This window comes from Populus euphratica, unplaced genomic scaffold, assembly GCF_000495115.2.
Source record: "Populus euphratica unplaced genomic scaffold, PopEup_1.0 scaffold128.1, whole genome shotgun sequence".
NCBI lineage: Eukaryota > Viridiplantae > Streptophyta > Magnoliopsida > Malpighiales > Salicaceae > Populus > Populus euphratica.
In genome coordinates, this window is record NW_011500015.1 from 381,323 (window position 1) to 397,767 (window position 16,445).

General features: G+C 30.0%; 2 protein-coding genes across 2 annotated transcripts; one reads left to right on the forward strand and one right to left on the reverse strand.

The window, feature by feature from the left end:
* Window positions 1-2,594: 2,594 nt before the first annotated feature.
* Window positions 2,595-9,354, reverse strand: LOC105141653 (cellulose synthase-like protein H1). The gene is made up of 9 exons (XM_011048933.1): window positions 9,041-9,354; window positions 8,585-8,912; window positions 7,898-8,023; window positions 7,578-7,697; window positions 7,212-7,424; window positions 6,958-7,093; window positions 4,604-4,785; window positions 4,125-4,475; window positions 2,595-3,315 (listed from the first exon to the last, which is right to left on the reverse strand). Exons 1-9 carry the CDS (start codon window positions 9,298-9,300, stop codon window positions 2,788-2,790), a joined length of 2,244 nt encoding a protein of 747 aa, XP_011047235.1. The 5' UTR covers window positions 9,301-9,354; the 3' UTR covers window positions 2,595-2,787.
* Window positions 9,355-11,747: 2,393 nt separating this feature from the next.
* On the forward strand, window positions 11,748-15,940 carry LOC105141654 (alpha/beta-Hydrolases superfamily protein). Its single transcript, XM_011048934.1, has 5 exons — window positions 11,748-12,004; window positions 12,120-12,262; window positions 12,352-12,481; window positions 14,172-14,363; window positions 15,528-15,940. The coding sequence occupies exons 1-5, from the start codon at window positions 11,831-11,833 to the stop codon at window positions 15,735-15,737; spliced, it is 849 nt and encodes a 282-aa protein (XP_011047236.1). The 5' UTR covers window positions 11,748-11,830; the 3' UTR covers window positions 15,738-15,940.
* Window positions 15,941-16,445: the final 505 nt, after the last annotated feature.

Consider the following 16,445-nt stretch of genomic DNA (forward strand, 5'->3'; position numbering starts at 1 on the left):
TCACAAATTAATGGCTTTAAGAAATGAGATTGTCCAGTTTTCCTTCCTATGGCTTTATGATAAACCAAACATTCCTATTCAATTTCTCACTTTTCAAAACAATCCTTATCATGTCATTTACATTATAATATCATTAAATATAACTTTATAAAACTTATCAACTTAACTCTTATTCATTTAAAATAATCAAAACTATTTCAAGAAAAAACATGCTCATTGTGAGATTTCATACCAAATTTACATTCCATAATATTAGCATAGTAATATATACTTTCAATTCTTCAAAATAAATTATCATAATTCACACTAACAATAGGATAATAAGATAAAAATATATATTTTCCATTAAGTTTCTCCTTGTACACAAAATCAACCAATTATAAAGATTCTCATGTCTAAGTTCTACAACCAATCTTAAGATTAAAGACATAATTGATTCAATTCATATTACATGATATAACTAAGCTTACCTAAAATGATTTTAAATATAAAATTATGGATTGATAAATTACAATTCACTTAAATAAATACATTTCCATCATGCATTAATTAGCACCATTTTGGCAAGTTATGAATGCCTTTAGGATTACCATGTTTTCTTCATTAATTCTCACTAATTTAACACCCATTATAAATTACTCTAACCCAATTGAGTTAATTTATCATTAATTTATATATTTTTTCAAATTTCTACCATAAACTCTAACATTAATTCTAAGATTTCTACCGTAATTGTTATTAGTTTCATATAAAATTACTAAATTGGATTTAGAACATCTCACTAACTAAACGTTAATTTAGTCTTCAAATCCTAGCCTGTCAAGATTTTCAAAATCCCTCCTTATTTTTTGTCATTACCATGACAACCACTCTAGTTTCTTTTCTTTTCCATAACTTCTTTCCCTTAATAAACTGTTTAAGGATGATAATTCACAATCCCTCTTCAATTTTGTTGGTTTTCTATTGTTTTTTTCATAAGAATTCTTTTTAATTTTTTTATTTTTCTTTCTCTCTTTTTTTCATGTTACTTCTAGCCGGCCATTAAAGTGTGTGAGAGAGAATTTTTATAGTCAATTATTTGAATTATTACACATTAACCCCATCTTTTCATTTAATTCTCATTTTATCCCCATAATTTTCTAATTGATTTCTTCTCTTATCATTTCATTTCAATTTTTCCTTTGACATTAATTTTTAATTTCCTCAATTTTAATTTAACTCATTTTGTTTCCAAGTTATTTTTAATATTTCATGAAGAATTTAGTCTGGAATTTACATAATTCCTTTAGTGAGGACATCTTCTTATGTGAATCCATATTGCAAAGAGATAAAACTTGCCTTAATCAACATATATTACAGGGAGAGAGAAAAACATTTCTCATGGAATGAATACTTATTATTATGCATAAACTAGGAAATGTTTTTACTATAATAATCATAATTTTTTTTATAATTTTTACTATAGCAGTGACAAATCTTTAATTTTTATTTTTCTATAGAAAAAAGGTTTTTCTTATATTTTTTTGTAATTGATATATTTATTATTTTACACTTGACCTATTTATTACCATTTTTTTCTTATTTTTATTTTTTGTAATATTTTTTTAGCTTTTCCTTTTCTTTCTTTACACTTTTCTTTTGGGAAAAAAATTATTTTTTATTCTTTATTCTTGGAATATTTATCACTCTACACTTGACCTATTTATATTATTATTTTTATTCTTATCTTTTTTATTTTGTAATTTTTCTTTTAAAAAAATATTATACAAAGACTAAGAAAATGATGTTTCACTAAAGTAATGAGATCTTTGTTCTATTTTTCTACTACATTGAAAATTAGTTTGAGGTATTACAAGTTTTTATTAACATATAATCTTTACTTTATTTTATTATATGTAAGCATTAAATTATTTATTCATAATTTTTTTTCATGACAAAAAAACATGTTAATAAAATCTATATATTAATTCTTTTATATTAAAAAAAATTATTCATCATGTAGTGAGGCAAGTAGGATAAACGACAAAAAAACATGTTAATAAAACTTTTATATTAATGCTTTTATATTAAAAAAAAAATTATTCATTATATAGTGAAGCAAGTAAAATAAACATGACAATATTTTTATTTTTGTATTTATTGGCACAAATAATTTTTAATCTATTTAATTAAATGCATGTATATAGTTTTTGATTTATGATTAGGATTGTTTTGTGTTAAAAACACATTTGAAAAACTTGCGTTTTTATTTTTTTCCACCAAAACAGTTAATAATTAGTATATATATTAAAAGAAAATTCATTTTTACTTTATAAATGACAAATGACATGATTGAAAACTTTTCTAATTTTTACTGTAGTGGTAATAAATCTATAATTTTTTTTCTAGTTTTTTCCATAGTATGGATTGCCATGAACTGGAGTGAGACGTTTTGCTTGATTTCCTGTGTCATCGGGACATGAACCATAAATGACTTTTCTTCTGTGAAGAACATCTTGTTCCTCCATAAAAAGGTCCTTGACAAAGTTTAACATGTTACTGTAAGTCAAGACAAGGGCTAAGTAAGAGATAACATTGGTAAGAGAATTGCGGTTCCTACGTTGTATTGTATGCAGATAACTCCTCTTCGCTTGAAATAACCAATATTTTTGTTTATTATAGGAAAGACATGATAAGAAAATTCATTTAAAAAGATGCCGAGTCAAATTATCAAAAAACTTGCAATCCTTCCACACCATCGACTTAATCGATGCATCATGCGGGTAAACATTAGGCTTGACCCATTGATCATGCACGCTTGGCCACGAGCACAAAACATAATGCCAAAGAAGCTGACTTGAATATTGTGGATAGAGGAATCCCATATTTTCCTTTTGCAAACAGGCCTTTCAGAAATGGCCAGAAGCATAAGACCACCATTAAGCTACACAATATCTCTCCCAGCCCTGAGCCATCGTTAACTGATAGTTGCATGCCTCGGAATCCCATGATCAATGCCGTGAGTTGCAGCAGCAGAACGGTTGTCCCAGGCACAAAAATCAGCGAAGCATCGAAGGTGAACCTGCCTTCATCGCCATCATTACTTGAAGATTGGTCTTTTGGTGTAACTTCAAAAACTGCATCTGATATTCTTAAAACCTTCAAGATTACACTTATAAATCCAAATAACCATGCATTCATTGCATTTATTCTAGCCATCCTTTGGTTATTCCACCATGCACGGATTGACAATCCAGTTTCGAGGTACTCTATTAGAGTGTAGATGACGTAACTCAGGAAAAGGGCCATGTAGATATATATGGCTGGCTCATGCACCTGCATTCACCATGAGTAATGCTAAATTGACATGTATATGAACTAAACATAAAAGGGGGAAAAGGGAACAAAGACTGAGGAAAGCTATCTTTCTCTATATGTAAAACTTGAAAAGAATAATGATTTTGGACGTAGTCATTGCTAGCCTCATTTTTTAACATGAAATTGTGTAATTATAGGGTGTGTTTTTTTTAAGTATTTGTTTTCGAAAATATATTTAAATAATATTTAAAATGTAAAATAATCTAAAAATATTTTAAAAAATTAATTTAAAGATAAAAAAATAAAATAAAAAGAAAAATTATCAAACAGTCAGCTACTCATAATAAGACCTTATTTTTTTATTTTTTAAAAATATTTTAAAAAAATTCAATTTTTTTAAATTTTTTTATACATTTTTAAATTATTTTAATATAATAATATTAAAAATAATTTTGAAAAATAAAAAATATTATTACCATCTATTTTATCTATTTTTTATATGGTTAAGGATTTGTTTAGTATTATTATAATTATTATTTTTTAAAATTTATTTTATTTAAAAGTATATTAAAAATATTTTTAAATTTTTTTAAAAAATATATATTAAAATAAAATAATTAAAAATTAATTTTTTAAAAATCATTTTTACAGGACAAACGATTACAAGCGATCGTACATTAGCTGTAAAAGATAGCGGTGACTACTTTAATGACTTGAAAAGCCCTTGTCGCCAGGTGCGTTGAATATATGTCCATCAATTAACAGGTGTCAACCAAGCGTGCAAGAAAGAACAGCTGTAAAGTGATCATTTATGTTTTTTGGCTCACCTTGGGCAGGAAACTCGAGTCGGTGATGGTACAATAAGCTGGCAACACCGCGTAGCAAAGCTCAGGAATAGAGCGTAACCCCCAAGTAAGGAACGAGAGATACACCAAACACTGTCTAAACTGGAGTCTGGCAGTAACTGTGGCAACAATGGGGCTTCTTCTGCTGATCAATATTTCAAGCAAACCTGTTGCCCACCTCTTTTGCTGGGTCATCGAGATCGGTCCGCCCGGAGGGGCACACCCCAGAAAGGCACGAGGATCCGGTGTGCAAAAAAGGGACCTCCAGCCCCTAGCTTGGATCATTAATCCAGTGAGGATGTCTTCTGTTGCGGATCCATATTGCCAACCCACCTGAGATAAAACTCGCCACCAATACCAGTCAGTCATTGTAGATTATGGGGAGGGGAAAAACGCTTTTCTAAGCATGAAAAATGATACATATTTAGCAATTAAACCCTTCGATTTTTGTTCCCACTAACCTCTATGCCCCAGCTAGTACCGTACTCGTAGCCACAACCAGCAACCTGGTGTGCTGCCTCAACTAAGGTGGGAAGATTTTGAGGACTAATATTTTCCTTCCCTTGTAGTGCATGAGCAGCTGATCTGATAAACTCCTTTGAACCGCCAAATATCCTTAGCTGCTCCTTGTATGATAAACCACCTTGTTCATAAAAGAAGAAGAAAGGGTGTGATCGATCGATGATTTGCAATAGAAGAGAAGGAATAATTGCTATATAACAAGTACGAGTTGGTGTGACTGCACACTGCATTATTATAAAATAAAAATACGTGATGATGTTATAATTATAAATTAATACAAGATAAATAATCAAAATTAAAGATACAAGAAAACTAATATTTCATCATTAAAAAAATTATATCAGTGATAAAAATTTAAAAACGAAATAAAATCATTTATAGCAATTTAATAGTATTTTATGAAAAAATATATAGTGTTTTTGCTATATAATTTAGTTTTTTTTGTTAATAATAAAAAAAATTAAATACTCTACCAATTTAATATTAAAAACAATTACTAAAGATAATTTTGGACAGAAAAAAAATCATTAGAAAAATATTATAGCAATTGATAATGTTTTATGAAAAAAACTAATAAAATAAAAAATTATTTAAAGAAATACTGTAGCAATTCACAGTATTTTGTGAGAAAAACCACGGCATTTTTCTAGTATAATTTAGTTATATTCTAATTATAATTTTTAACTAACTTTATATTAAAAAAATCAATAAAGATAATTTTAAAAAATATTATGAAAAAACATTACAATAATTTATAGTATTTTAAAGAAACAAATTATAAAATGACGGAGATAAAATCATAAGAAACTATATCAATCCACAATAATTAAACTTTTCCTCACATATTGACAACAATAAAGATAATTTTAAAACAAATCATAAAAAAAACTTATGTGAATAGACATCGTAAAAATCCATAATGTTTTGTGAGAAAAGTTATAGTTTTTTTCCCACATGATCAAACTTTATTATAAAGTTAAATTCTAACCAACTTAATAAAAAACAATCAACGAAGATAATTTTAGAAAAAAAAATATATCATAAAAAAAGAAAACACAAAAGAAATTGAAAAAAAATATATGAGGAAAAATTGCATTGATTCATAGTGATTTGTGAGGAAAAACTTGTATTTACTTATAATTGCAATTCTTAATCAATTTAATATTTAAAAAAATAAAATTCACCAAGATAATTTTAGAAAAAAACATGATAAAATAGAAAAAAAAACCATGTAAAAAAAAACACTATAGCAATTCATAGTAATTTGTGAGGAAAGTTAAAGTACTTTCCTCACATATTGTAACTACAATTTTTAATCTACTTAATATTAAAAAATAAAATAAAATAAAAAGATAATTTTAAAAAAAATTCATAAAAACAACAAAACAAATCATGCGGAGAAAAACTACATGGAAAATCACCACAACAATTTACAGTATTTTTCAAAAAATAATGAAGTGAGATTTTTAACCAGCTCAATATTTAAAAAATAAAATCAATAAATAAATTTTTAAATAATAAATAAGAAAAAGAAGAAAGCTAGAAAAAAAGGAAAGTAATTTTGGAAAAAAGATAAAGAAAAAAAAGAAAAAAAATGAAAAAATGAAAAAGAGTAAAAATAAGGAATGAAAAAAAAAACAAAGAATGCATGGTAGATAGTGCAATTGGATGTGGAGAAATTTTTGAAAAAACATATTATAAAAAAATACAAAACAAAACTGAAAAAACACATGTAAAGAAAAACTATATCAATCCATAATATTTTATAAGGAAAAACTTGTATTTATTTATAATTGCAATTCTGAACTAACTTAATATTTAAAAAATAAAATTAACCAAGAAAATTAAAAAAAAAACATAACAAAACAGAAAAAATCATATGAAAAAATATTATAACAATCTACAGTAATTACAAGAAAACTTATTACGCCTTCCTCACATATTATAATTGTAATTTTTAATCAACTTAATATTAAAAAATAAAATTAAAAAAATAATTTCAGAGAAAATCATAAAAAAAACAATAAAAAAAATCATGTGGAAAAAACTATATTGAACAATACCATAACAATCTATAGTATTTTAAAAAAAATTATAAAGTAAAATTTTTAACCAGCTTAATGTTTAAGAAGTAAAATCAACAAAAACAATTAAAAAGAAAAAAGATGAAAGTTGGAAAAAAAAGTAATTTTGAAAAAAACAAACAAAAAAAATACATCATAAATTACTATTATAATTCATAAAATAATTTTAGATATAAAAACAGTAATTGGATGTATGTATGCATAATTACCATGAACTGGAGTGAGACGTTTTGCTTGATTTCCGATGTCATCGGGACATGAACCATAAATGACTTTTCTTCTGTGAAAACATCCTGTTCCTCCATAAAAAGGCCCTTGAATCCCAGCTGCTCCCTTCCCCATGTACTAACCAGTTCAAACATTCAAAGCCAATTAATGACCAATATATATTACTCTTCTTCGCAGAGTTGAGAGAGAGTTTGTGCAACTTTTTATGTATAGATAGGATTTTGGACGCCCTTACTTTGTGTTCAACCACGAACTGGTTCCCAAATGGATCATCCTTGAGTCCATCATAGAAACATTGAGGACACTGAACAAACCCGCTTTCTCTTTCATCATTGGAACCGAGTAACAGACACATCGCATGCAGAAAAATCTGTGGATTGTTGACAAACATGTCGCAGTCCACGTTCAACATGAATGGAGCATTTGTTATCAATCCAGAGACTCTGGTCTGTTCATCATGAAAAAACAAACAAACAAATAAATAAATCCTGGCCATAACGGCGGGTTAATTAACAAGTATAGGCTGGGATATAAGTTCAAGATGTGGACTGCCAGTACACTGAATGCAAGAACTGTGATTTTGAAAAGAAAAAAAACTTACTAAGACGTTCATGGCACCTGCTTTATAGCGATGTGGATGCTCTGGCCTCTTCTCTCTTGATACGTAAATTAAATGCGGCAATGCTTCTGAAAGTCCAGCATCATTCTGGTCCCTTATAACCTACAAGAAATTTGTCTAAAATTAGCAGGGATTGCACGTTCAAGATCTGAGAAACTTAATAAAAAAAAAGAAGCAAAAATTACCATGCAAAAGAGCATCATATGTATATATATATATAAAAAGAAAGCACCTAAAAACAAAATAATAATAGCAGTAGTGATAACCATCATGAATCAACATATGCCTTGTAATGCGTGAACCTTGATAATAGTCGGATGGTTTTTGCGCTCCATATTCGAGAAGACGGCAAAATCACCGATTAGATCCCACTCCATGGATTTTTCGACTGCATCTTTGATTTTGGAGGCAAGCTCCTCATACCCATCCTACCAAGCATGAAAACAAAACATTTTCGTACCATTTGTAGTTAGTCCAACCACTTCAATTTTGTTCTATTATCTTATATATATATATATATATTACACCCTCAAGAATTTCTAAATGGCATTCCTAGGTGCAATGCATATTAACATTAAGCTATATACAGAAATTAATTATATTAATTTTGATATAATTATTGTATTTATTTTGATATACACGACATTTTTATTCCCTAAAACATTCATGTCATCTCTACTTCGGTACACTTTTTAATTTGTAAATAAAACTTGACTTTGTTTGTAGTTATTTTTTAAATAATTTTTTATTAAAATATATATTTATGATTTTTTTTTTTAAAAAATTATTTTTAATATTAGTATATTAAAATAATTTAATAATATTAAAAATATATTAATTTAAAATGAATAAATAAATAAAATAAAATTTAATTTTTTTTAAAACGTTTTAGATATGATAAAGTTATGCTCGGTGGTGGTGGGTACTCTAGCAAAGAGAGAAACAAATACTGAGAGATAAGATTAATTAATTCCCAAGTCCAAAACTACCTTCATCTTGTTGTATTCTTGCTGGAATTCCAAGGAATTACAACTGCCGGTTAAAATGAGCTCACTAGAAAAGTATCTGAATGGAGCTCTAGTTTGAATGTTATACTTCTTGCAAAATGGAACCCAAATCTTAGCAAACTTGGATGCTTCAACAAGAGAATAGTAGGTTATAGGGGAGCAACCATCATCCGATACATAGCAAGCTAGTTTATCTGCTGGATAGTCAACTGCCAATAAGGATATGACTGTGTTTACAGTGAGTATTGACGGTTCAAGCACCGGGTCTGCGCTTGTCACAAACATATCCACAGGAGGAAGATCCTGTGCACTAGTAAATTTTCAAAGAGAAACAAAATGACAGCAATATAGTTCAGAACCTAAGGTTTTATATTATATGCGTGTGCTTGAAAGAAAGGAGTAATTAGCATGGCATGTTACTGTGAAAAAGAGTGTTACTTCTGTGAAAGTCGTTCTGGGTATGTCTTGTATTCCACTGGATTCCATTTGCTACTGACAGTGACAACCCAGATGAAGGTAAAGCATGACTCGCATAGGAGAGCGAGAACCCAAGCAAATCCATGGTTGCTGAGATAGAGAAGACGATAAACGAGGAGAGATACGAGAAGGAAGAAGATGGTAATGTCGAAGGCTCTGTGTATAGGGTATTTAAGAACAACTTTCTGGAATAAATTTGGCGGAGAGATTGCTTTGGCCATTGAAGATGGAACTGGAGTTGGGATGATGGACTTGTCACACTGTGGTACGATGAACGCAGTTGGAAGTATATAGTGCCTGTCTGGCAATTCTGACCATGTGTTCTCCGTGTGGCATAGAATTATTCACTTCTTGACTTGGGTTAAACTTAGATAGGCTACAGTGCTATATTGCAGAACTGATTTTTAATATAAAAAAAATATTTAGCAGTTCCCATGTTTTTTAAAAAATAAGAACATTTTGCTATTTAAATCACTTCATTAATTTAATAATATAATTAAATAAAATATCAATGATAAATAAAAAAATTGATAATAATTCACCATAAAAAACAACCTATAAGTATCATACTTGGAAGGGAGAAATAAAAAACTTGTCGAAGACTTACATCAAGAAGGTTTTAACGCTATCATAAAAAACTGTATGATGACAATGAAAAATGCAACTTGTCAAAGTAATGACTAGAATGCAAATTAAATAAAACATTTTATATTTATATTTAATTAATTAATTTAACTTGATTTAAAAATAATTTTTTTTTAAAGAAGCTAAATTTAACAAAGAATAATAAATAAAAAGTCATGAGATAAATTGAATTATTTTCAAATTCAATGAAAAAATTTTAAAGAAAAAATAAAAAATTCTAATATTCAATTAAATAAATGTTGAAGAATGAAAAAAATATAAATAAATAAAAAAACAAGCGAACCTAGTTAATCTCTTAAATCTTAGTTAATTTTTCAAACTCTTAATTCATGACATCTCATATTTAGATTCAATTAAGAAACTTGATTTTATATCAATTTAATATTGAATAACGAAATAAAAAAAATCAATTTCAAATTTTTTTAATATATAAAAAAATAATGATCAAATTTGACAGGAAAATAAAAACTAAAGGATGATGAAATCATAAAAAAAATATTTTTTAAAATTATCTCAAATAAAAAAATAGTAATCAAAAGAATTACAACAAAAATAAAAAAAAATTAAAAAAATAATAAAATTAAAAAAAAATCTAATTTTATAAATTATTTTAAATAAAATAAATAATAATAACTCTTTTTAAAACATTCTTTTTACAACATTCTAGAAGCTATATTATTACCTGTGTAGTTAAATTTCAAAGGCATATGAGGTTAGAAAAGCCCATGAAATATTTGCTATATTATTAAAATTGATTTAAACTTCTTATTTAATATAACTCTTCTTATTTAGAAAAGCCTAAGATGTTCTTGGCAGTACTTAATTAGTCTAAAAGAGCTGTAATATAGAATTTTGATTGGGAAAAAAATTGAATAATAAAATGTTGAATTGGGATTTTTGGTGTGATAATCTTATTTGATAAAATATCATGCTATTTTATTTAAAATGAAATAAGCAACCTTCTGTTTTGAAAAACAAATCACCTTTTGAAGTAAAAGTTAATATATCTTCAAGATTATCTATAAAAATTTAAGTGATTTTTAAGATTCTTATAAGATATATATATATATATATATATATACACATTTTGGATTACTTTACTCTAAAGCAAAATAATACAAGTGAGGAAAATAGACTTGTACCTTCGTTTCTTAAAAAATCATTTAGTTAATTAAATTGTGTCGGTTGTCTACATTAGACCATACACAAAAAAAAGAGTTATGTAAATGACTTGTAAACCTTGATATTATAAATGCTAAAATAATTCATTAGTTTTAATTAACTAAATATTTTTTTTAAAATTTATTCTTTTAAAACCACAATTAAAGTGTTTTTTTTAAAAAAAATTTTAAATCATAACTATAAAAAATATTATAATACCAAATATATACTAAAACACAAACTATTTAAAAATACATTTTATTATCAAATTAAAAAATAAAAATAAAAATATTTGTCATGATAAAAGAATCATGTGTCAGCAAACACAACTATCTCATAATGTTTGAAGTGCAATAATTGATCGAGTGCTTTTGCTAAAGCAAAGTGGGTGGTACAGAAACAATGAACATGGCTTCTGAGGTAGTATTTGTACTATGATAGTGTGTTTTTAAATAATTTTATAAAAAATTTATTATAATAATATTATTTTATTTTTAAATTAAAAAACTATTTTAAAAAAGACTATCTAGAATTTTAGCATTATCTTCATCACTTACTATTGACTATCTAGAATTTTAGCATTATCTTCATTCACTTACTATTAAAAAAAGAAAAAGAAAAAGGAAAAGGAAAGAAAAGAAACCATTCTGCCATGATTAACTGGGAAAAAAAAATATTTAAAAGGAGAAAATCTCTGCTATATTCATTATCATGTCCCGTGACTCCTGCCCACATTGCAACTGACTCCATGGCTCTCCATTTGAAAAAAAAAAAAAAAAGAAAAAAAAAAGAAAAGAAAAAGAAAAAGAAGCAGGAATGATTTTCCTTACTTTTAGCAAACCGACACCGTCTTTAACACAGAACAAGGGTCAGATTCATTAAAAAAAAAAAAAAACCCAGCGGAGTGGAGAGTAATGATAAGAGGAGAGAATAATAATAAAGAGTATGTTACTGTTCGCAGGTAGAGTGATCCCAGACTCATCATCATCAGTTTCCAGAATCTTCGCCGTCGCCAGTAGAAATCCCTTCTCCATCTCCGGTTCACGCTTTCAAGTTCGTGCAATGGCCGGCTCTGCATCTCAACCTTTCAAGAAAATCCAAATCCAGAGAGACGATACTGTCAGTTAGTCAGTCTTTATTCTTTTTTTTTTAAAGAAAAAAATTTAGATTTTGGCTGTCAATCTGTTATTTCATTACATAATGGTTGGTATTTATTGTTTGATTGGGTGATCAGACATTTGATGCATATGTTGTCGGGAAAGAAGATGCTCCTGGTATTGTTGTACTTCAAGAGTGGTGGGGTGTCGATTTCGAGATCAAGAACCATGCTGTCAAAATCTCCCAACTTGGCCCTGGATTCAAGGCCCTTATTCCAGAGTATGTACCCATAGATAAATCTATCTCTCTCTCTCTCTCTCTCGCTTTACAAATGCTAGTTGAATTCAAGGGATATATCATTTGTTCAGTTTGTATCGAGGAAAGGTCGGATTGGACGTTGCTGAAGCTCAGCATTTGATGGATGGTCTTGATTGGCAAGGTGCTGTCAAGGATATACAGGCTTCGGTTAATTGGCTCAAGACAAACGGTTCAAGCAAGGTATTAATATCATCATCGTCGTCGTCGTCGTCTTCCTCTCAATTCCACTTCTTGCTACAACTTATCAAAACTGCCCTTTTGGATCATTCCTTTTTTTTTTTTTAACTCTGTACTCAAAAATTGGTGACTTGGTTAATGCCTATAAAATGTTTGGTTGAAATTTTTGTCAAATTGTTGGATATAGGGTAATGTGGTTTTTCAAAAGTACGCCTAAGCGTTATGTGGTCTTGTTCACTATTTGCTATTCATGGAGGTAGGATTTGTGGGCAGCTTATGTTACCTGATGGTGTGGAGAGTCAATTTGTAAACCAGTGAAGCAGCTTGTGTTACTGTTATGTCTTCATGTCTAATTGAGATGGAGGTGGTAATTATATAGGAAATGAATAGATGGGTGTGTGTGTGATTAGGAAACAAGTAGTTGCGACTTCTTTCTTTTATGAGTATAGCGTCGGCTGATTTTTACAGAAAGTTGGCTGTTTGAACATGCCATCAAAGCTCTTGATAGATTGACGGGGACGGAAATTTGTAGTTGGAATGAATGATTTTTTCTTTTGCTAATAATTGTAGATAGAAACAAGCTCCAGACATGTTTGAGAGGATTAAAGTGGAATGTGTGTGTCCACATGACACTACTTTTGTTGTTCCACTTTCCGTTTGTGTTCTCACCATGGTAGTAGAGATTGCTTTGGAGTTGTTTCAGTTAAATGTTGAGTGAGTTTGGGGTGATAGTAATATTGGAGGAATTATGGGTCTATTGATCACTTGGCAGGACATGATTACTGGTAGAATAAAGTGAAATTACAACAAGAATGCCTTTTGAGCCTGCCTGGGTTTTGTGGGTACTTTTAGGCGCTTGTAAGATTCATGGAGCAGTTGAGATGGGGAATGAAGTGGGGAGGAGGTTACTTCAATTGTAGCCACACCATTGTTGGGGATGTATGGTGTTATCAAATAGTAATGTGGGTGTGGGGACATGGGGTCTTGGTGATCATATGAGGAAATTAATGGTAAGAGGATGGATTAGGAAACCCCCTACCAATGGTTTGATTGATTTTGCTTGGAGATGAAAGTTTAATTTTGCATTTCAATTTATATGTTGATAGATTTTAATGATGGCATATTGGGAGATCAGGGATCAGTGATGGAAAAGTTGAACATAAAATGCTGATCTTGACACTCATTTAGTATCATAGTGTTTGACAGAGAATTTGGCCCTAAACATAACAGTATGGAGGCATATAACAATAGCACATTTAGCTTAGGATTGAGGGTATGTTGAGTTGAGTCCTACATAGTAAGTGATCCCATTATTTAATAGTTTCTGCAATAGGTTTGTTCAAGAAAATAATACACGAACTCAGGTTGGTGTCTTGGTGTCTTGATGGGCCTTTAAACTTTGGAGGGATACTGGGGGATTTGACTTGCTCCTTCAGCTGCTCCTGTAGACTATAGCTAGAGTGGCCTAGAGAATTGAAACTGTTACTTGCACTTAGAAGAGGCTGAAATCATCAATTTTGTTTGTGGAATTGTTAACCATGTTGTCATGCTTCTTTAAGTCTGCCATCAATTGGTTTGGTGCTTTCACAAATCTATTCTACCTTGTATAAATAAAGTAGGAGAGAAGTTGATTGGTTTAGCAAGTTCTGAAGATTGAATTAAGATGCTAAATAATTTTGTGATTCTGCGATAGGCTGGAGTAACTGGATTTTGCATGGGGGGTGCGCTCTCTATTGCAAGTTCTGTTCTGGTTCCTGAGGTTGATGCTGTTGTTGCATTCTATGGTGTTCCTTCATCGCAGCTCGCTGACCCTGCTCAGGCTAAGGCACCTGTTCAGGCTCATTTTGGAGAGCTTGATAATTTTGTTGGCTTTTCAGATGTTACGGTATGCCAATTTCTTTTGAATTCGTCAATGCTAACTAATATCTGCTTCCTTCAGTTTTCCTTTAGAGTTATCTACTTGTCCTTGCCTGTGATGTTCTTTAGTAAAACTGCTCATGGTACTTGTTATATTCCTCTTTGGATGTATAGATTTTCAGCTTCAAATTCCTCCATGAATGAGAGCTTACTTACAGGTTCTACGTGTGGGTTGTAATCACATTCTCAAACTGCAGCGCTTGAAGCTGTACTGCAAGTAGTTAAACACGTTTAAAAGTGGGAATTGTATCTTGGATTATTAATATTATTACGTTCAATGAATTTGCTGTTAGTAATCTTCATTCTTTAAATTTGAAGAGCAAAACAGAAACTGTTCATCAAAATCAAATATGAGGAGAAACACATTTACTGAGATAAATACAACATGTGAACAATGAAAGCTTGCATCTGACTCCCTCGTAATTATAATAAAGTTATATCTTTTGTCTTTCCCAATTGTTTGCCTTTGTATTCTTTTCCTCAAGAGTGCAGTCAAGCCAATATAATATGTCGCCTTAAATCTAATTCAGGCAGTCAACAAAATTTACAAGTCAACTGAAAAAGGAAATCTATAAACAATGGTAATTGGTTGTGTGCCCATTTTTTTGCTTGAAGTTTGTCGTCATACTTCAAATAAAATCTGTCTGACACATCTGAAGTTATGTCCTGAGAAAATCTCAAAGCATGGCCTCTGCTCTTTTTTCTTGATTTGTTTCTCTTTTCATTCCTTTCATTTTTTGTTTCCGGAATACTCCTCCATATGCTCATCTTACGAAATGGATCACAAAGTTATGAACTACCTTGTTTAATTATTTATGAGGTTCTCTGCTTGGAAAAAAAAGAACTATCTGAGATTTAGCCATATGTTCTTCTAGTATCCTTACTGAGCTCAGAGGTTAGATATGCATTGATGTATAGTAGTGTAGAAATGGTTTACTGTTGAATTTACATTGTTTACTGAGCTATTTTTCCTTGAAACGCTCTGTCAGCCTATGGATATTGCATGCGAGATAATAGATAGATCATTGATGGATATACATTATTACACTGAATTTTAGAGCTGCATTTGATCCGGGTTACCTCCAAATAAAATATAAATCTTCTCATGCTGTTATTAATTTTGATATTTTAGGCTGCCAAGGCTCTGGAGGAAAAGCTGAAATTGTCAGGAATTCCATATGAGGTACACTTGTATCCAGGCAATGCACATGCTTTCATGAACAGGTCTCCAGAAGGTGTGAAGAGGAGGAAGGACATGGGGCTGTCTGATAAGGATGAAGCTTCTGCTGAGCTGGCTTGGTCCCGATTCACAACATGGATGACTCGTTACTTATCTGCATAAGTGAGTGGTCGGTTTGATATATCCATCTTTCGTGCTTGCTATCTATAGCTTAAATAGCAGCTTGGTATGTTACCTAGATGTAAGTTGGAAGGTCTGGGATAAATTATGTGCGCTCCCCTCCTGTGCAAGTCTGATAATGGCACAAGTGATGTTTGTAAAGTGATTGAGTTTGTTTTTAACAGCTGCTGTTGTGATTTGGCATGTTACCCTCGTTTCTTGCCTGGAATTTAAGCTTCATGGATTTTTATGTCTCTAGATCTCTTTTTCTCGAAACTGGACTCCCAGTATGCTCCATGCAGCAATCCTGCTTAAATGTCGTTCTGTAAGCACTGTCTCCATAAAGTCCCAGAGAACAGGCAGTGTATAAATTTGGTTTGTCTGGTGGTTGATTGTCATCATCCCGCACATGTACATTGACTGCCTGGACGAATAAAAAATAGTGAAACATAATGATCTGAGTGGTTCTTTTTCTTCTTATTGCTCATTTTCATCGGACACAAGCTTTCTGAGGGGGTAGAATAGAAAACTGTTTCATTGTATATCTTTTATAATAAAATCTCGGATTTTCTTATAAAAATTGTGCTAGTAACAATTTTCAAGAACTCTGAAGTTGTTTCTTCTTTTGGTCAAACACAGAAAAACTTTCTGACTCTTGAATAAAGAGTATTCAGGAGCAGCGTAGGATAAACTTGAGCTCTTGGATGGACA